This window comes from Drosophila melanogaster, chromosome 2R (genome assembly GCF_000001215.4).
Source record: "Drosophila melanogaster chromosome 2R".
In the NCBI taxonomy this organism is placed as follows: domain Eukaryota; kingdom Metazoa; phylum Arthropoda; class Insecta; order Diptera; family Drosophilidae; genus Drosophila; species Drosophila melanogaster.
The window spans coordinates 7,941,961-7,960,118 of NT_033778.4; the positions used below are offsets into that span (position 1 = coordinate 7,941,961).

At 42.9% G+C, this 18,158-nt stretch overlaps 7 protein-coding genes across 11 annotated transcripts; 5 read left to right on the forward strand and 2 right to left on the reverse strand.

Annotated features, from left to right (window-relative positions):
- Positions 1-82: 82 nt before the first annotated feature.
- Positions 83-13,922, reverse strand: CG14764 (uncharacterized protein). 3 transcript variants are annotated; one of them, NM_176103.2, is made up of 4 exons: positions 13,353-13,922; positions 11,942-12,351; positions 5,645-6,560; positions 83-928 (listed from the first exon to the last, which is right to left on the reverse strand). In NM_176103.2, exons 2-4 carry the CDS (start codon positions 12,083-12,085, stop codon positions 675-677), a joined length of 1,314 nt encoding a protein of 437 aa, NP_788283.1. In that variant the 5' UTR covers positions 12,086-12,351; positions 13,353-13,922; the 3' UTR covers positions 83-674. The 3 variants fall into 3 exon arrangements, with proteins under 3 accessions (NP_788283.1, NP_001286173.1, NP_001246197.1); NM_001299244.1 differs by lacking the exon at positions 13,353-13,922 and adding an exon at positions 12,418-12,517; NM_001259268.2 differs by lacking the exons at positions 83-928; positions 5,645-6,560 and adding an exon at positions 9,769-10,081.
- Positions 1,482-2,515, forward strand: CG34430 (uncharacterized protein; the record flags this gene model as incomplete). The annotated part of the gene is made up of 3 exons (NM_001103752.1): positions 1,482-1,643; positions 1,704-1,937; positions 2,117-2,515. The coding sequence occupies 3 exons, from the start codon at positions 1,482-1,484 to the stop codon at positions 2,513-2,515; spliced, it is 795 nt and encodes a 264-aa protein (NP_001097222.1).
- CG34431 (uncharacterized protein) lies at positions 2,566-5,116 on the forward strand. The gene has a single exon (NM_001103753.2). The coding sequence runs from the start codon at positions 2,878-2,880 to the stop codon at positions 5,020-5,022; it is 2,145 nt and encodes a 714-aa protein (NP_001097223.1). The 5' UTR covers positions 2,566-2,877; the 3' UTR covers positions 5,023-5,116.
- Positions 7,879-8,505, forward strand: azot (ahuizotl). Its single transcript, NM_136492.4, has one exon. The coding sequence runs from the start codon at positions 7,929-7,931 to the stop codon at positions 8,373-8,375; it is 447 nt and encodes a 148-aa protein (NP_610336.1). The 5' UTR covers positions 7,879-7,928; the 3' UTR covers positions 8,376-8,505.
- Positions 8,379-9,532, forward strand: CG30378 (uncharacterized protein). The gene has a single exon (NM_165575.3). The coding sequence runs from the start codon at positions 8,543-8,545 to the stop codon at positions 8,987-8,989; it is 447 nt and encodes a 148-aa protein (NP_724628.1). The 5' UTR covers positions 8,379-8,542; the 3' UTR covers positions 8,990-9,532.
- Positions 13,923-14,189: 267 nt separating the features above from the next.
- Positions 14,190-16,294, forward strand: CG2906 (uncharacterized protein). Of its 2 annotated transcripts, none has more exons than NM_165576.4 (5): positions 14,190-14,329; positions 14,676-14,880; positions 14,938-15,755; positions 15,809-15,999; positions 16,058-16,294. In NM_165576.4, exons 2-5 carry the CDS (start codon positions 14,875-14,877, stop codon positions 16,135-16,137), a joined length of 1,095 nt encoding a protein of 364 aa, NP_724630.3. In that variant the 5' UTR covers positions 14,190-14,329; positions 14,676-14,874; the 3' UTR covers positions 16,138-16,294. The 2 variants fall into 2 exon arrangements, with proteins under 2 accessions (NP_724630.3, NP_001097225.1); NM_001103755.3 differs by having other exon boundaries at positions 14,676-14,876.
- CG2915 (uncharacterized protein) lies at positions 16,247-18,055 on the reverse strand. Of its 2 annotated transcripts, NM_136494.4 has the most exons (3): positions 18,016-18,055; positions 17,382-17,876; positions 16,247-17,322 (listed from the first exon to the last, which is right to left on the reverse strand). In NM_136494.4, the coding sequence occupies exons 2-3, from the start codon at positions 17,748-17,750 to the stop codon at positions 16,330-16,332; spliced, it is 1,362 nt and encodes a 453-aa protein (NP_610338.1). In that variant the 5' UTR covers positions 17,751-17,876; positions 18,016-18,055; the 3' UTR covers positions 16,247-16,329. The 2 variants fall into 2 exon arrangements, with proteins under 2 accessions (NP_610338.1, NP_724631.1); NM_165577.3 differs by having other exon boundaries at positions 17,382-18,055.
- Between the last annotated feature and the right edge of the window lie 103 nt (positions 18,056-18,158).

Genomic DNA, 18,158 nt, shown 5'->3' on the forward strand with positions numbered 1-18,158 from the left:
AAAAATGTCAAAAAGTGCCGTTAACAAACCAAAGATTTCCCTGATATTTAGAATTGGCGAAGCCAGAAAAAGAATGTTACTTGGTATTCGTAATTCAGAATTTTATTAACTTACTTTTTGGCTCGTCTTGTTCTAGGATAGTTAAATTACATTTATATTTATATTTATATACTGTATATGTTTGTCTACGCGTGAGTAACTATAAAATACAATCACAAAATGTATGCCATTTGATGTTTTTATGTATTTACATTTGGGATAGTTAACTAAACAGGGGCTTTTACACATATCGACTCTCGCAGCAAAAACACGGGGACATTAACACAGATTTTCATGTATGTATATTTCATTAAATAAGTAATTAGGGCTGCACTAAATTGTAATAAGTATTGATAAGCTGCACATAATTACGCTACGCTTAATTACTGTGCTGTGTCTGTTCATTTCTGATCTTTTCTTGGACGCCAAGTCATCTGTCTATATCTGTTCAAGTGGGAATCGGTTACCCTTTATCTAATTCACATCAATAACTCTCATTTCCTTCGATATTCCTAGTAATCTCAGTTGGCTCCGTCACCGCCTGAGTGTATCCGCTTGTGTGGTTGTCGGTAGAAAAAGTTATATCAAATGCTTTGGCCACGCTCTCGTCCAGTTCGATTTTTAGGTTTCCCAGCTCAGTCGTCCGTGAAAGGATGGTCGGAGGTTTCGCTGCTGTTGCGCCGCCTGCTCTCCAGTATACGGGTCGCCTGCTCCAGGCTTTCCTTGTAGAATATGTTACGCGGACTGTCGCCGGGCAGCGAGTATTCAGAGGTGTCCATTTGGAAAGTTAGGCCCAGCACGATGTTGAAGGCGGACGCATCGTAGCCGTGGCAGCCAGAGTATCGGAACATCGGCTTCTTGTTGAACTTGCAGCCATTCGATTGGGCACCTAGTAATATAAAGAAAATATTATTATACGTTTTACTTTGCTCCGCTAGGATACACAAAATATATAAGATTGGAAGCGAATCTAGCCCCCGATTTTTCCTATGCTACACATCAAGTTTTCTATATTTAATCAACAGGGAAATGTAAGGTCGAGTGCACCGACTTTTGGGTACCCTTAACACTGTTGAAAAAATTCAAGGGAGGCGGAGATAAGCTAGTAGCAAATTCCTTCATAGCTTCCGAAATTCTTAAATATATGAGTTATATAGTATATCAATTTAAAGCAACCATTTCCATGAGCATTTATTTGAGCCCTTTTTCTACAGAGCGCACAATTCATAAAAAAAGATTACTGTTAATAATGGCTAATCAATATGTGTATATAATCGAATTATTTTAACATTTTTTCTTTGTGATTGTATGGGGTGTTTATGGAAACAGAAATGAAAATGGAGTAAATTAGATAAACGATTAACTGGAAAACTGGCCTTATCAAATAGAATAATATAAATGGACATTAGGCGGCGGTAGTGTCAGCTCAGTATGATGATGAAATGGACGCGGTATTGGTAGTGGAAAAATCGGAAGTCCCGGGCATCGCTGTGCAATGTGACCTCCTTTTGCCCAACGGTCATTTGCAAAGGACCTATGAATTCGACATAGCCGATGTTGGAATCCGACGGCGCCTAGTGCGCCGATTCTACGGCATATTAATCGTAGGTTATACAGCTTCCATTTTCAATTAAAAAAGTAATGTGGTAAACTCAACATTGCAGCTACAGATGGCCTGCACCTTGCCCTGCATTGAGTTGTTTCTCAAATATCCTTTGCCATACAACTTTGTTATGCCATTATCAATGGTATTCACTGTTTTTCTGTATACGTGTTTCTACGTTTGGAGAGATTGGAGGAGACATGGGCCTTTCAACTACTTTGTACTGCTGCTGAGCACATTGATTGGATCCTTCAATAGGAGCGTATATCTACTTAATTTGGTGGAGACACATTGGGTAAGTCAGAGTTACTCCATTAGGACATCACAACACATTTGGTTTAAGTGAATAAACTTGAGTCATGTACGGAGATAGAATAACTTTGCTATCTGTATTAAAGTGATATGACTTCTTGATTGCATGTATATACTACTGTTAATATATATACTGTTGATTACTTATGTTTTGTATTGCAGGTATATATTTATCCAGTCATTCTCATTATTGAAATCTTGGGTCTAATGCTGTATTCCTCCCAGAAGCGTTTTCGGTTTACCCAGATTCGCGGAATTTCCATAATCAGCCTCATCTTTGGGCTGTTCCTCCTCCTGGCCTACCGACTGAACCGGATGATGGAGGTCTTCTCCGCAATGGCCTGCACCGTGGAGGCGTGGTACATAATCTACGATACACACTACATGCTGTGCGGCCGACATGGCTACAACATTGGACCAGAGGAGTTCGTCTATGCAGCATGCAACATACACTGCGATCTGCCAAAGGGAATGTGGCGACTGATGAAGATGCTTTTCTTCAGCAAAATTGTCGAGGCCGTTCGCATGTTCCGTGAATGCTTTAGGACCGAGGTATGCTGATGGCAACTTAGTTGGCTTGAAAATTATTTATTTTTTCGGTTAAGTACTAGCTGTCAAAATTCTTCAATAAAGCCATTCTATCTCAAAACATGCCAGTACTTTTTCAAAGCCTATCAAAATCAACGCTTAGTCCAACGCTTGGAGCCAAGCAGAAAATGTTGTTGAGGCATGCTCGCAAATATTTTAGCAGGGCCAGGATAAACGCTGGGTCAGAATACTATAAAGTACCCCCAAAACTTGTGAATGCAAAATTGAAACATCTTGCCACACCTTTGGTTTCTCCTAAAAAGGGCAGGAATTTACGAGATTCGAATACTCCGAAGTGGAAGAGCTTCAAGATTCACATAAGCCAACTGACACAGATGTATACTCCTAAGGAGCGTGAGTTGAAAAATTCAAAATCAAAAGAAATTGTCCCTAGAGCGAGCGGAAAACAATTAATTGACCCAATTAAAATCGAAAAATACAAGATTAAACCCCCAATGAGTCGTCCTGTACCTACAGCAACGCATTTAAGCTCAAGAGCACCTGTCGTGGGCCTTCTTCATGGACTAATTAGCAGGTTTGTCTTTACCCAAAAGCGAACCAAAAAACTGAAGAAAAGAAGTCTGCTTAATAATCTCCAGCCAAAAAAAACGTGTAAAAGGAGCATCGTTAACAAATCTAAACTCTTCAAATTTCCCTTAAAAGATCAAAAACGGAGGGAAAATAAAGTAGATAATAAACTGAAAGAAGTTGTTTCAGTTATGCAGGAGCTGGGCGAGTTTAAGGGTATAAAGACTCCCAAAAAGATGACGGAGAAAATGCATCGAACTATAAAGAGCTTATCCCGAAGCGCCCTTCACTTCCCAGCCGCGCATGAAAATCTCTCAAAGTACAAAGTTTCAACAAGAGAAATACAACGCGATACAACATACCCTACTGAACCATTGAAGACACTAGTAAAGAGAATCAAAAGCACCGAATTTAAGAATGAAAATCTATCAAAGTACAAAGTTTCAACAAGAGAAATACAACGCAATACAAAATACCCCGCTGAACCATCGAAGACAATAGCAAATAGAATCAAAAGCACAGAATTTAAGAAAGGAAGTCAACTTAATCTCAAGCCTAAGAAAACGTATAGGAGGAGCATCGTTAACAAATCTAAACTCTCCAAATTATCATTACAACATCAAAAACGAAAGAAAAATGAAGTGGAAAATAAACTGAAAGAAGTTGTTTCAGTTATGCAGGAGCTGGACGAGTTTAAAGGCATAAAGACTCCCAAAAGGATGATGGAGAAAATGAACCGAACGATTTTAAAGAAGTTTTCCGGAAGCGCCCTTAATTTCGAAACCTCTTTTGGAGATCTTTCAAAGTACACGGTTCCAGCTAGAGAAGCGCAACACGATTCAACATATCCTGCTGAATCATCGAAGACACCAGCAAAGAGAATCAGAACCAACGAATTTAAGATGACCAAATCATCTGGGAACAAAGGATTTGATTTTAAGCTAGGCAAAGGACTTAAAATCCACGACTATGGCTTCAAGAATCTCAAGAAGGGAGTTTCAAATCAAGATACTATCCATGATTCCAAATCACACACACCAAGGGAGGCAGAAATTATTTCTAACCGCAAAGCCTTCCGTACCATGGACACGAATCTGAGGAATTTCACTAGACAAACTGCTACTAACATCTTTCTTAACGTTGACAGGCTGAGTGACAAAAAAGTTGGCTCAAAGTTAGAACTTTTGGAGCAACTAAATCGATTAGAGACCTTAAAACACGGAAATAGCGACAATTTTGAGTACTTTGAGGAATCTGTTTCGCCGTTGGGCTATGAGATTTCTGAAAAATTAAATAGAACATTTGCGTCGATCAAAAGAATAAATCAGTCCAGGGCGAATGCAGAACTGTTTATTTTAGACGACAGAGATTCACCCATGGACTTTTTGACTTACGATGACTATCAAGGAAAGTATGTTCCCTTGGCCGAAGAGAAACCCCAACCACCCAATCGTCGAAGAAAGAAACGATCTAAACGACTTTTCGTTCCCAAAACTGACGCAGGTACACAGACTGAATGCGAGTGTGAAATTTGCTGTTCGTTGCAAAAGTATAGGACTGAAAAAGTATCACCTTTGCTAATGGAAATGACAATGAAAAGAAATTTTTTGAATCAACGACAATACTATATGGAAAATCTCAAGAAAAGAAAGTTAAAAGCACCTGTTTCAGAAAAAAGGGAATTAATCTCCATAACTAAGCCCAATCAAAGCGATTGCGAAGCGAAACACAGAAGTCACAAAGATGTAAATTTGTATTCTCGTTACCCCAAAATCATTTCCGAAACCCTTGAGAACCTTACATCCCCCCTTCGATTTGAAAACTACACACGAGAATTATTAAAGGCTTACAAGGCACTCGATGTGACAAAAATGATATCACGCTGTTATCAAACACTTTTTGAAGCCGAGCAACGAACGAATGGAATATTTCCAAATACCTTTGATCCTTAACCGAAAATTTGTCGACTATAAAGTATCTGAATCTAGTCAATCAATGAAGATACAGAAATGAGCATTTGACTGCATATAACATGCGCGAGAAAATGAATGAAATTGGAAAAGAAGCATTTTCTTTCTTTGGATTCATCAATTAAAAATGAGCTCTGTGTTTAATTCGCCAGGAGTGCCAGGAAGTGAACACAGAGTTCATTTCAGATGAATTCAAGGAAATGAAAGCTTATTTCTATTAAAAATTCACCTATGCTTGGTAAGCATTATATGTAATAACCAGCCAAAAAGTGAGTATTGTTGACTACTTAGTTTGGGAAATGCCGGTCGAATAAAAATGAATTGTTCGTTAAGAAAGGCAATGTCACTTTTGCCATCAATCCCAATTCAGGTGGTAATTACATAAATTTCCCCGATGTGAGTGCCATCAACGGAATGCCGTGCAAATGACAGTTATTAGTACACGAGCCTAGCCCCGAAGGAGAGCTTGGGGGTTGGAGGTTTGAACGTACGTTTGATTGATTTATATTGGCGTCAGGCAGTGACTGAGGAACATTTCTAATGACAGTTTTACATATCCCTATGACGCCACCACCACCACCACCACCCATCCCACCCGACTCACCGATCGGATCGATGCACTCGAGGGTGAGGCAGCACTTCAGCCAGGGAAGCATGATCTTCTCGGCCACCAAGGAGCTGTCCGAGAAGAAGACAGCATCCAGGTCGACCATCCGAAGAAAGTTAAACTCCTCAGCTTTCGACTCAAAGTAGTCGAACATTTTTGGATGCGTCAGAGAGGATACCGCCGTCGCTGTGTTCCATCCGAGCACTCCAGCGGACTTGACTGCAGATTTTCCCACTCCTGGATTCATAACGATGCTCTGCAGACTTCGCAGCTGGGCGGAACCTCCGCGCACGCGCATGCTGTTTTCCAAGAAGAGAACCGATCGGGCACGCATAAGACCGTCCTTAATTACAATGGGCCGGTAGGCGTGCGTCCGCTGATCGGCGACGAAGGAGGGAAACTCCGACAGATCATAGGTGATCACCGAGCATCGGCTGTTATTACAGTAGGCGCCCAAATCCCGTAGTTGCTCCTCGGAAACGCCCAAATCGTAGATTAGCAGGTACTCGCTGGGAAGCTTGGCGGCAATATTCTGGGCCAGCAGGATGGCCGATGCGGCCTGCCCCTCCAGCACATAGCTGACGATTGTGAAGTTGCTCTTTGTACCGTTGTACGGCGTCGTGATCCGCTTCCGCTGCCCCTTTTGATCTCCTGCCTGACTACCGAAGGTAACAGCATCCTGTGGACGCCGCAGACCTCGCAGTTCGCTGAGCTCCAGTTCCGCTTTTGTAGCCGGCGCTGAAAAATCTGTCTTTGGCAGTTGCTGACCTGGTGAACCGATGTCCACCACATTTTGCTGATCCAGCTGCTGCTGTTGGCCTGTAGCTTCATTTGACGAGGTGAAGCCCAGAAGAAGCAAATACTTTGGGTCTATTTCGAGCTTTTTGCGTTCCAAGCCAACGCGGAGGTTTTCCTGCAAGAAAAAAAATTAAATTTGCAATAAATGAATATTTTTGGTTTATCCAAGAAATAAACAAGAGATTTATTATTTAAGTTTTGACATACGGTTCCCGAACCCCACTCTTAGAAAATTATTTATGTCGGGCCAGGCGGCGTTAATGGTCAAAAAATATGGCCAGAATTTGCCTCGTCATAGGAACAATTCCGAAACACACATGTGAGATATGTTTCCATTATGGCCCTCTAGCACACTTCCTCTGTTTCGCCGAAACTAGCCCAAACAAATACCCAAACACAACCAAAAATCAAATGAGCCGCACAATGGAACCCTCTCGTGCCGATGTCAAATTCTTGTCTATTATTTGCTTAGACTGTGGCCAGAGTAAAGCGTGCCGCATTCTCTGCCCACCCCCCCGGGCACTACCACTCCTCCGGCAGCCAAAAACCGGTGTCAGGTGTGTCCCACTGCGGTCAGGTGAAAGGGCCGAGGGGGAGAAGCACTGGAATTAACCTGCGGCAAAAAGGCAGCCGCCAAAGTTGCAGGCTAGGCGCCAAACCCAAATCGCATGACAACCTTTCTGTGCCGATAGCAACCACTACACTTGTATGGCAGTACACTCAAAACACTCTTGTTAAGTATGAATAGTATGGTATGCTGATTCATAGATAGATTATTTAATGTATAGCAAAACTTACGAATAAGTTTAAGCAATCAAGAACAAAATCTTACATTTACATTTTTATACCAGTTACTCGTGAAGCTAAAGGAGTTATTCATCCAGATCACTAGTCGATCTGGATAAGCCCGTCTGTCCTTCCGTCTGCCTGTCCGTCCGTATGAACGTCGAGATCTCGGGAACTATAAAAGTTCACTAATGTTGTTTTCATTCTACACAAATATTTTGGCGTTGCAAACTTCTGTTGAGTTCTTGTATTTCGAATAGCGAAAAGATGAGCCTTTTTTTTCTTGAGTGTGCGTTGGAACAATGACGGTGATTGTACACATTCTTACTCCTTAACTTTCCTCGAACGGCACTCTCCTTCTGTTTTGTTAACGAACAACGAAAGATACTAGCTGACGTCCGTTGCTGGGTCGCAATTGAAACCGATCAGCTGCAAGGCCTCCTCGCCCAAGGACATTCGAATCAATCAACTCTGTCCGTGCGGCACTGCGCTTATATAACGAGCATATTGATTTTGTGCCATTCGGTGTTGTGCACTGTGCAGCGCAGTGAAGCCACCGGGGGATGTTCATTTTACCATTTTTCACATTTCACTGAGTTCAATGTCAGGACCTTGTTTCATCCAAACATCAGTTGACACCTACATATAAACAGAGCAATATACAACTCTTCCGAGAAACTATAATATACCAGTTAAGATGGAGGATATTTCGCATGAGGAGCGAGTCCTGATCCTTGACACTTTCCGTATTTTGGACAAGGACAACGAGGGCGCCATAACATCTAAAGAGATGGCGGTGGTGATTCGCGCCCTGGGTCGCCAGCCCAACGACGCCGAGGTTCAGTCCATGATCAATGAGGTGGATTCGGAGGGAAACGGATCCATCGTGGCTCCGGAGTTCTGCAATGTGATTCTGCGCAAGATGCGCGACACCAACCATGAGGACGAGCTGCGCGAAGCTTTCCGAATTTTCGACAAGGATAACAATGGCTACATTACCACCACCGAGCTAAAAAATGTGTTCACCGCGCTGGGCGTAAAGCTCAGCGACGACGAGTTGGAAGAAATGATACGCGAGTACGACTTGGATCAGGACAATCACTTGAATTACGAGGAGTTCGTCAACATGATGACAATGCGATAGCCTCCATGTGAGTACTCGTATAGAAGGCTGGCTTGATTTCTATCCAACAAAAAGTCGGCGTTCTGTCTGTGTTCAGTTTAAATTCTTTATGTTCACACTGACAAAAGCACATGAAACATTAGTCCACTACAAAAAAAAAAAAAAAAAAGAAAATCACTTTGGAAACAATGAGCGGCAGTTTGACCGAGGCCCAGATTGAAGAAATTCGAGAAGCATTCAGTTTGTATGACAAGGAACGGTCCGGATGGGTTTCCGTCCAACAGCTCGGCGGAGTAATGCGGGCCCTTGGAGAGAGTCTCACCGAGGCGGAGATCTACGACCTGGCCAACGAAAGTAACGCCGACTTCGGTGGGCAGGTGCAGTTCAAGGACTTTCTATACGTGATGAGCAAACGGCTGGAGGAGCAGAACAGTCTGGTGTGCCTAAAGCAGGCCTTCAAAATCTTCGATCGCAGCGAAGTGAACAGCTTTACAATTAACGAGATCAGAATGGTGATGACCAACCTGGGCGAGAAGATGTCCGAAGAGGACTTGCGCGAGTTGTTCCAGGACATTGATCAGGACAAAGATGGAAAGATCTCCTTCAACGAATTTGTTACCGCCATGCGAAGCTAGGAATTCCAAATTGAAGGCACAAATTAACCACGAACCCCTTTCGAAAGAGCCCAACCCAGTCGCGTTTTCCCTACGCCTAGGCGGCACCACTTGAAATTCCCAACCAAATTCCTTTGGCTTACTCAACGCAGCGCCAGAAAGTCGGCTGTTAAACCTTGTCCGAAGAAGTCCACTTGTGTGTGTCCATGTGGCACGGCGCGTGACTCCGAAACGGTCGCATGTGCCTAATGGCCGCTGGGGAGTGCCAGGATATTCGAAAGGGTGATGGCGATGGGCCAGAGCAATCATAAAATCGAGCCACGCTGATTACGATGCCAATTTAAATATTTGACCATGTGCTGGACTGGACTGGACTCGCTGGTTTCCTTTTTGTCTGACCAAGTTTACAAGTGGCATGATTTTGGGTTCAAGTCTTATCGCACCTTGCTCTTTTTAAATTACCTTGTTATCTATTGGCACCCTTAATACGCATACAACATACATTGTCCATGACTCATTCGGCAATTATAAAAGCCCACCTTGGCAATAAAATATTGTCAAGTGACTAGTGACTAATAATTTGTAAGGGGGAAAGGTTTATAAATTTGAATGCGCCTTCGTGCATGGATTTCAGAACATATATAAAAGAAAATCATGTATAGAGAAAGAATAATTGATGCCGAATTCGGAGAAATATTTCGGGGCTGGGATGCATTACTCGGAAAGATTTCACGATTTCGTCATTGCTAATCCTATTTGTAAAAGGTAAATACCCACAATAACCCCAAAAATACTTAATTATGCTTAATTGAAAAATTAAAACATTAGCTTCTTTATTTTACATCCACTTACAGTTAACCCACGGACTTATTAATGTTAATCAAAAGTCGAGAGGTCATTCCGACGTTCATATGTTTCTAGCGCTTCATATGGATAATTTAAATAGGTTATCGTTCAGCTACAGTTTAATTGCATTGCTCTGCATGTGAGTGGCGGTGCGACATTGAACCGATGGCTATAGGCAATCAATAGCGCCTGTTTACTCCTCACACAGGTAAATATGGAATACGAGTAATCGCTGTGCAAGCGCATTGATAAAGCCCGCGCTCCTCGCTGTAATTTAAGTCATTGATTAGTGTCGTCCATTAAGAAAGTTGACACAAATTGTCACAAATGGGGCAGCATTATAATTTGAAATTAGAAAAAAAAAAAAGAAAACATTCAGCTTATTTCCCAGCAATACTCCATAATTGGCTAATTGACTAAATAAATTTCTGCTCGACTTATATATGAGTTTCGTATACCCACAGTTTTGATTCGAATTGTTGTATTCAATCCCAGCGCACCTGTTTGATTCCCACGAAGCGAACCCTCGGAATAAGATCCAAAAGGGTGGGATTTAGCTATACACGTACTTCCGCATGGAAAGTTTATACTACTTTTAGGTAGTCTCCGGAGTTGTTATTTATACATAGGCACGCTTTAAAAATATATAGTTCATAATAGAAAACACCCTAGCTGTGCTATGAATATGTCTTAGTCACAGAAATGATTGTGCACTCACTGGAAGTGTTCGACATGCATCAAGTGCTGGCAGTCGAACAGTCAATCACTTTAATTGTAAATCTATATGCTAGCCTATATTAGTATGATGTGGAAATTTATTCACACACATATCGTTGTGTATGTAGCAGTACTGGTGCACAAACCAGTTGGGTAAAGAATGCATTTTAACAAACGAACGAGCAATGCCTTAGATTTTGATGCAATTGTGGGAACTAGTTTACAGACAAAGTAACTTCATATGCGTTGAAACGCCTTTTCGGGTGGAGAAGATACGTTGATCCCTATCAAAACAGTGGTATTACTAATTAATGCTTCCATTATCTCAGTTTGTCATGATAGCAAAATCGTAGGTTTCTGTTTACCTCGTTGAGATAACAGCCAGTTGTAAACTTTGAAGCAGAGACTCGGCGTTTGGGCACTATTAAAATTGCCTTTATGAGTACGTGATGGGAAAAGAACACCTTCTTTGCGTAGCTAAACATGAAATGCATAGCGATGATTTATAACCATCTTGCTATGCAATCTATTAAGTTTTCCCTAGACGCAAGAAATCCTTCAGCGACGTGGTCTCGGAGCCGTGGTTAACCGCAGGTTACCCAATAGCTCATCGGGCTGTGCAACCGGACTCCGGCCGGAATCTAATTAGTGTAAACAGTAAACGCTCTGGCAGGCGAAACGTAAACACAGCCAGCAGTGGCCTCGAGTTTTTGTTTGCCAGAGCACGGCCAAAAGTGTTCCGAAATGAACCCGACCCTGGTCAACACCCGTCCCCTTTGCCTCTCTGCCTTCCAGACGCTTATGTGAGTGATGCTGATGACTTTCATTTGGCTGCCGGCTGTTTGATTTGGCCAAATGTGCCAGACAGCCTGGCGTATCTAGCTTTCGAACCGACCCGCCCACCCCGAAGGACGCGCATTAATTTGACCAAGAGCACAGAGTGAGCGGAAAATAAGCTACTCGAGTGGTTGTTGCCGGGGGGCGGAACGCAGTTCAAGGCCAAGTGTGATGTCAATAGCCAGACGCTGCCAAAAGCAATTGCCAGAAAAGTCCTGTCCTAGCTGTCTGTGTACATAGGCACTTGACTATCTGCTGATAGTGGAATCTACATATGAATCATGGCTGGCGTGCTTGTAAAACAATTAGATTCGCATTCATTTTTTTTCGAGCTACACCCCGGCGATAAGTTCAAGCGCTTCGAATCAAAGAAACAACAAATGACAAACGGTGCACTGGGGTTTCAGTTTTCCCGATTTATCTGTGACAGTTTCAACGCACCAGCGCCAGATACGAACAGATAATTGTTATTTAATACCCTTATCTAAGTCATTCAGCATAACTTGGGGCGCGGAGTGTTTTGTATCAGAGGCCCGCCCGGCACTCAAGACCCCCAAACGTGAGTCAACTCACCTGGAACTCTTTAAACTGCTGGTGCGTCTGGACAACGATGTTCTTGAATGAATCGTTCGGCTCTCCGGCTGGACCAAATGCGATGAAGACGATCGTGGCGATTATCACTCCGATCAGTATCAGGATCAGGTGTTTCGTGCGCATGGCCGCTAAAATTGACTTCGTCTTCGCCTTGTAGCCAATTTTGCGGGCAAAGATGCGCTTCAGCGTGAGTGAGGCCTCCAGTCTGAAGGCTTTTGGCTTTCCCTTTTAGCCGAGTGGCAATTTGGTCTATTACACAGCGTTTGGCACTAGACCATCATCGTTCGCTTCTATGACTTGCCACGCAATTAGGTTATTGAGCATTTATTTGTTTATCCCGTCATCATCATTATGGCTGCAGTTTCCCGTTGTTAACATTATTGGTTCTCCTGTTAATGAAAATTAAAACAGGCACCTTAGAATTGTTAATTTTTCGTGCGTTTGATATTGGTTACTTTAAGTAAAGTCCGTTTTCTTCATCATGCTCTCAAATTTAATTCTTTTTTGTGAGGACGTATTATCCTTCTGTATATGAGGAATTCTAATCAAAAACGTATATTATTCAAAATATTCTATACTGTCGAAGTATACTTGAAGTATACAAAGATTTATTCTGCTCGTTCCGAATAAACACTTATTTGTGAGGATTTATTATTTTTCAATATGAGGAATTTTAAACAAATATAATGTAGAAAAATTTTTTGGTTTTGTTTTTCTGAATGCTTCCTATAAACTCTTATTCTCTTATTCTCTCTGAACTCTTAAACGTCCCAAAACTTACAAAAATACTGAGTTACAGTGGATTTGGTTTGCATTGGTTGTTAATTGCAAATGGTTGGTAATTGAATACACTCCACAAAGTATGAACTTAATGCTAATTGGGTATCAAACCTGTACGAAAGTTTTACAGGTTCAATTTGATACTATGTAATTTTATCATTTATGCAAAAGTTGGGAATGACGATTCTGAACTACACTTATGTATTCGTTTTACAATATATTCTCTTTTTCGTGTAAATAAATATTGCACTTTTACTTTATATCTTGTTACAATTTCTTTTAGTGTACTTGTTCTGAAATGTAATGCACACTTGATTTCTTTATATTCTTGAAATGCGAAGAAGATGGAAAACAACGATTTTGATCTTAACGAAAACAATCAGTTTTCGGAAACCTTAGCATCCCTGATCTGGGGTACGAATAACTGCACCTGCTGACACCCCATCGGCTTGATGGGGTTAATTTCTTGGCGCAGGGCCAGAAAGCGAGATGACGAGGGCAAGGTGAGTGCAACAAAGCGATGTACGTACATATGTATGGAAGCACACGTGTACGTTCATGCAAATATTACAACGATGCGACAATGATGTGCAATGTGCGTCGGACTTACAGTTTTTAATGGGGCGCTCATCAAAGGGCAGCGGTTATTTACAGTTGCTTTTGTTGTACGCCGCGTGCAGTTGTTGTTGCTGCAGACTGGGGTGGTGACATGGAGAAATTACCGGCGCAGCCTCCATTAAACTTTTCTGATAAGCTCACTCAACGCACGCACTCATACTGATGCACATAACGACTTGTTGTTGGCCATACACTTTTACATAATTTACAGTTTCTGCGGCTTGCGGGTTCTACTTTCGGTTTTCCCTTCGTAAGGGTAAATAAGACATGATAATCATGAAGAGCGACGCGGACAACAAACAAAACACTTGAATTCGCAGTTCAAAAAAGACTTCTCGAGCGCTCGTCGTCGATAATAGGGAACTTCGTTTTCCGTATTCACCAGCTCTCTTAAGCGGACACGGTACATATGCCAGGGGCAACTAAATTTCACAGGACGAAATAATGCGGAAAAGCTAGCGAACTGCACCAGAATCGGTAACGCCGTGCGCGCTTTTAGCTCGCTGAAAGTTTTTTATGCAAATTCGTTGGTGATAGAGGTGGGAAAGCGGGCTGCAAGAACATCGATGACGGGTGAACCGCTGATTTTAATGCCAATCGAATAGTCGGGAGACTGTGAACTTATTCCGTGTTTTCAAGTTCCGCAAAATTCCAAAAAGAATTTAAAACTTGATATTTTTATATATTTATATTTTTGAATATACTGAGTTAAAATAATATCGAGGAAAAATTTATTGTTGTCAACATACCATTTTTAACTTTTGTAGTCGACTATCGAAATTGCGGACTCCGCCCATGGTTGAAAACTCGACTATGAAAAACGATGTACATACGCGTATAGGATAGTAATGTTTTGATGTACGAATATTTATTATTTCTTTGTTAAACATGTTGATTGTAAGAGAAAAACTCGAAAGAGGTTTGGAATTGTTAAAGAAATATGAATGGCTGTTGGATGCCTATGTACTGGTAAGTTAGCTTTGTTAAAATGTTAGCTTTGTTGTCTACAATATTCGTGCGGCTTAATGAAGTTATAGTGTTTCCATCCAAATTAATATTGAATATTGAGATTGCACGTTGAGTAATGCTGGAGAAGTTTTGTTGTGGGTAAACCTATTGATACACCTCCTGGTACACCTCCTGAATCTTTTTTCCATGGGCACCATATATAACCAGAATTGGGCTTCCTACTGCGACGTGTGTTCCTTGGATACCTCATGTTGATCATGTATTTTCGCCTCCTTTGCTTTGCGCCTTTTTTTTATTGCGATTTTTATTTGTAAGACTTTCATGAGTATAAAATTCTTATTTATAGGACTTCTTCATAGACGATCATTGGAGTAAACTTCCAGGGAATTGGCAAAAGCACTTAGAAAGCATTCCTCTGGAGAACCTTGGAGATTTGCTCAAAAATGAGAATCATAATACCCAGCTGACATGGCCATTGGATCTGAAGAACCTGCAAGAGGAGCTTAGGAAACTCTGCGTCAGCCGTGTACCAAAGCACCCGCCTGATGTTGGTAAAATCCCGTCAGTATTTGTATCAAAATCAGTTTAAAATATCTTTCTTCACTTAGAACTCCCTTCCTTGCTCACTTCTTGATCACCCCAAGCTAAAATACGTGTTCCTAAAGCGGGTTAAGCCAAAGAAGCACCATGAAATCATTCGAATGGCCGAAATCTGTGCCCTGAGTCAACAAAAAACTCCTGTGGACTTTATTGTCGACTTTGGGGCTGGTGTCGGTCACCTAGCACGTGTTTTGGGCTACGGGTATGGACTACGAGTGTGCTGCTATGAGATGCAACCCGATCTCAATCAGCAAGCAAGGGAAATTGATTTAAAGCTGGAGTCCATGGCAGCAAAACACCTATCAGAGGATGAAACCACACACTTTCAGCGACCAGTACACCTTACACATCGCTTGGAGAGCAGCACTAAGCCAGAGCAGTTCCTATCCAGCATTCGGCAGGCCCTGCAGCTAACAGACGACAATTTCCGATTTGGTGTGATAGGCCTGCATCCCTGTGGCAATCTGGGCCCGACACTGATGCGCATGTTTCTCGGCTGCCCGCAGGCCAAGTTCCTCAATTTTGTGGGCTGTTGCTACCAGAAGATGACTACCCAGTCCACCCATCCCAGGGAGCATGTCCATGGGTACCCGTTGAGCAGTGAACTCAAAGATAAAAACGAATGCCAACTCAGCTACGAGGCCCGTGAGATCTCCTGTCACGCTATGGAGGTGTATCACGATCGTCTGAGGATGGGGGATTACCAACATCTCCGCATACACTCCCTAAGAGCCGCCGCCGAGCGAATAATAGTGCATCAGTTTCCAGAGCTTCGCCACTGTGCCCTGCGAAATGTAAAGTACTCACCCGGCATGACGTTTCACCAGTAAGAAGACCAATTCCAAAGACATATATACACTTCTAAACCAATTTTTGCAGATATTTCCAGAAAGCCGTACAGGGTACTCGCTTTGAAGCACTGGACAGCCGAACTCTAAGTAACCAGCAGACGGAAACAGATTTGGCCAACTGGCAACGGATAGTCTCATTCTACACACTTCGATTAATGATGGCTCCGCTGGTGGAGAGCATTATTCTTTACGATCGCTGCCTGTTTCTAATGGAAAATGGTATAAATCAACTTTTTAGCGCAAAGTATATAAGGTACTCAAATTATTTATCTTGCAGATTGTCAAGTACAGATAGAGGCCATATTCGATCCTCGGCTCTCGCCTAGAAACCACATCACCAGGGCCGTTAAACCGTAATTTTACTGGGGTAGAATTACCCTAATCTGACCATATATCACGCACAAGCGACATACCCGCCTGATCCTTATCGTTTAATGCTATAAAGTGTAACCACAACATTGCCTTTCGCGTTTACGTGTGTTTATTTTTAAAAAGATAAAGTAATATATCGTTGAACGTACAAAATGCTTGCTCATAATATCATTGTGCTTACTTGTAGTAGCCCTTCTCGGCCGCCGCCTCTACGATGGCACGAATGGCAGTGAAGGCTTCGCTGGCCGTGGGCTGGATCTCCACGGCGGGCAGAATGAACAAGTCCTGGCTGTCTGGCGGACCACGCAGCTCGAAGGTGTAGGCAATCGGAATACCCGCCTCTGAATGCGCCCAATCCATGCTGCCGCCGCTCGACGGATAGATGGTCTCAAACAGACTACCACTCACGTAATCCCTACCGTTCTCCGCTTTGATTGCTGCCGATGCCTTCTTGCCGAACTCCTGCAGGTCATCGTAGTTGGACACCCGCTCCTTGGTGTAACCATATGGGAACATTAGCATTTGAGAGTAGGAGTGAAGAGCAATGTATGTCTTTATTTGCTCTTTGCCCGCATTTGCGCGAATGAAATCTATCAAGCGCTTGGTCTCCAGTTCGCTTCCAGCGGAGGGTCCTGCAAAATCGTAGCGGGTGGGATCGCTGCTGGATCCCGTTGAGTTCCAGTGGTCGGGGTAGTTCCTGTTCAGATCCACGCCGCGGCAGGTGCCAAACAGCTGACGGTTCTTGCGCCACATTCGGTCGTGCTCGAATGTGTACTTATAGCCATCGGGATTCACACAAGGGAAGATAATCCAGTTGTAGTCCTGGGCCAGTTGTTGCACCTTAGGATCCTGGGAGGTTAGAAGCTGGTTGATGATATAAGTGGCCGCGGCTGGGGAAATCCACTCCCTCGCATGAATTCCACTCTCAATGAAGATGGCCTTGTTATTAGCATTGCTGGTCAGCTTAACGCCCTTAATTGCGTTGCCCTGGGTGCTGCTGCCCATATCCAGTACGGTCACTCGATTTGGGTACTTCTCGACCATTTTGTCCAGCCACTCGTAGATGGTCTTCAGGTGGAAGAAGTGCTGCCAGTCGAGCTGAGAGGCATCAATGCTTTCCGGTTGAACTTCGGCCAGATTGCGGTCGATCTTCTCCTGAAAGTTGTAGGTCTGACAAGGAAAGAATCGTTTAGTTTTTAATTCATTGGTTACCATTTCTAGAAACTCACCAACACTCTATGCTTGACCTTGTAGGTCTTCAGCAGATCAGCGATATCTGCCACGCGATGCGCCGCTACCAGAATGGATAACTTCTGGCCAACCTCGCGAGCATGGCCGATGAATGTGAGGCTGTCGCTCTGCTCCTCCAGCTTCTGGAAAAGTTCTATCTGCTCTTGGTTCTCGAACTCCACGTTGTAAATGCGGTAGTTGTCGTAGCGCGCCTGGTCTGGAGGATTTCCGCGGCAGCCGGAGTCCCCAGCCACCGGGCATATTCCACTGTCCAAGTTAGTACCGCTCGCTGCCATCGCTACACACAGAATGACTAACCATTGCGTTCCGATCCGCGCTGCTGGCATATTTATAATTTTGTTTCCCATTTTTCCACTTGGCGTGCCAGAGAACGAGCGAGAGGCGGCGAGAACAGCGGAGAGCTAGCTATTGCTATCGCTATCAGCCGGGTCCACATCCACAGAAGAAGCGGCCAGCGGAAAGGGCTGAAAAACCTGAAGTTCGTTTACAGCTGTTTCGACTAATCCAGGGTTTCCAAGCGATCAAATTTCGAAGAGACATATGCGTTATGACCGTCATAAAACAGTTCCGCGAAAAGTATCCCATTTAATTCATATTTAGTCTGGTAATTACGATATTTAGGGCTGGATTATAGAGAACGCTGTCCAAACATAACCTTCATTATGTACATACATACATACATATGTAAACGTTCTATATTTTGGTATTTTTAAATTACTGAAAAATGTATACTCTTTTTCATATGCTAGACATAT

What these genes read in the sequence shown, in the direction of transcription:
- CG2906 (NM_001103755.3), top strand. Translation starts at nt 14,249, where the DNA reads ATGTTGATTGTAAGAGAAAAACTCGAAAGAGGTTTGGAATTGTTAAAG. An exon ending in TACCAAAGCACCCGCCTGAT is followed by an intron (nt 14,877 to 14,937) that starts GTTGGTAAAATC and finishes TTCTTCACTTAG; the next exon opens with AACTCCCTTCCTTGCTCACT. An exon ending in CCTGTTTCTAATGGAAAATG is followed by an intron (nt 16,000 to 16,057) that starts GTATAAATCAAC and finishes TTTATCTTGCAG; the next exon opens with ATTGTCAAGTACAGATAGAG.
- CG30378 (NM_165575.3), top strand. Translation starts at nt 8,543, where the DNA reads ATGAGCGGCAGTTTGACCGAGGCCCAGATTGAAGAAATTCGAGAAGCA.
- CG34431 (NM_001103753.2), top strand. Translation starts at nt 2,878, where the DNA reads ATGTATACTCCTAAGGAGCGTGAGTTGAAAAATTCAAAATCAAAAGAA.
- azot (NM_136492.4), top strand. Translation starts at nt 7,929, where the DNA reads ATGGAGGATATTTCGCATGAGGAGCGAGTCCTGATCCTTGACACTTTC.
- CG14764 (NM_176103.2), bottom strand. Translation starts at nt 12,085, where the DNA reads ATGCGCACGAAACACCTGATCCTGATACTGATCGGAGTGATAATCGCC. An exon ending in AGCAGTTTAAAGAGTTCCAG is followed by an intron (nt 6,561 to 11,941) that starts GTGAGTTGACTC and finishes TTTTTCTTGCAG; the next exon opens with GAAAACCTCCGCGTTGGCTT. An exon ending in CGAGTGCATCGATCCGATCG is followed by an intron (nt 929 to 5,644) that starts GTGAGTCGGGTG and finishes TTATATTACTAG; the next exon opens with GTGCCCAATCGAATGGCTGC.
- CG2915 (NM_136494.4), bottom strand. Translation starts at nt 17,750, where the DNA reads ATGGGAAACAAAATTATAAATATGCCAGCAGCGCGGATCGGAACGCAA. An exon ending in AGGTCAAGCATAGAGTGTTG is followed by an intron (nt 17,323 to 17,381) that starts GTGAGTTTCTAG and finishes TTTCCTTGTCAG; the next exon opens with ACCTACAACTTTCAGGAGAA.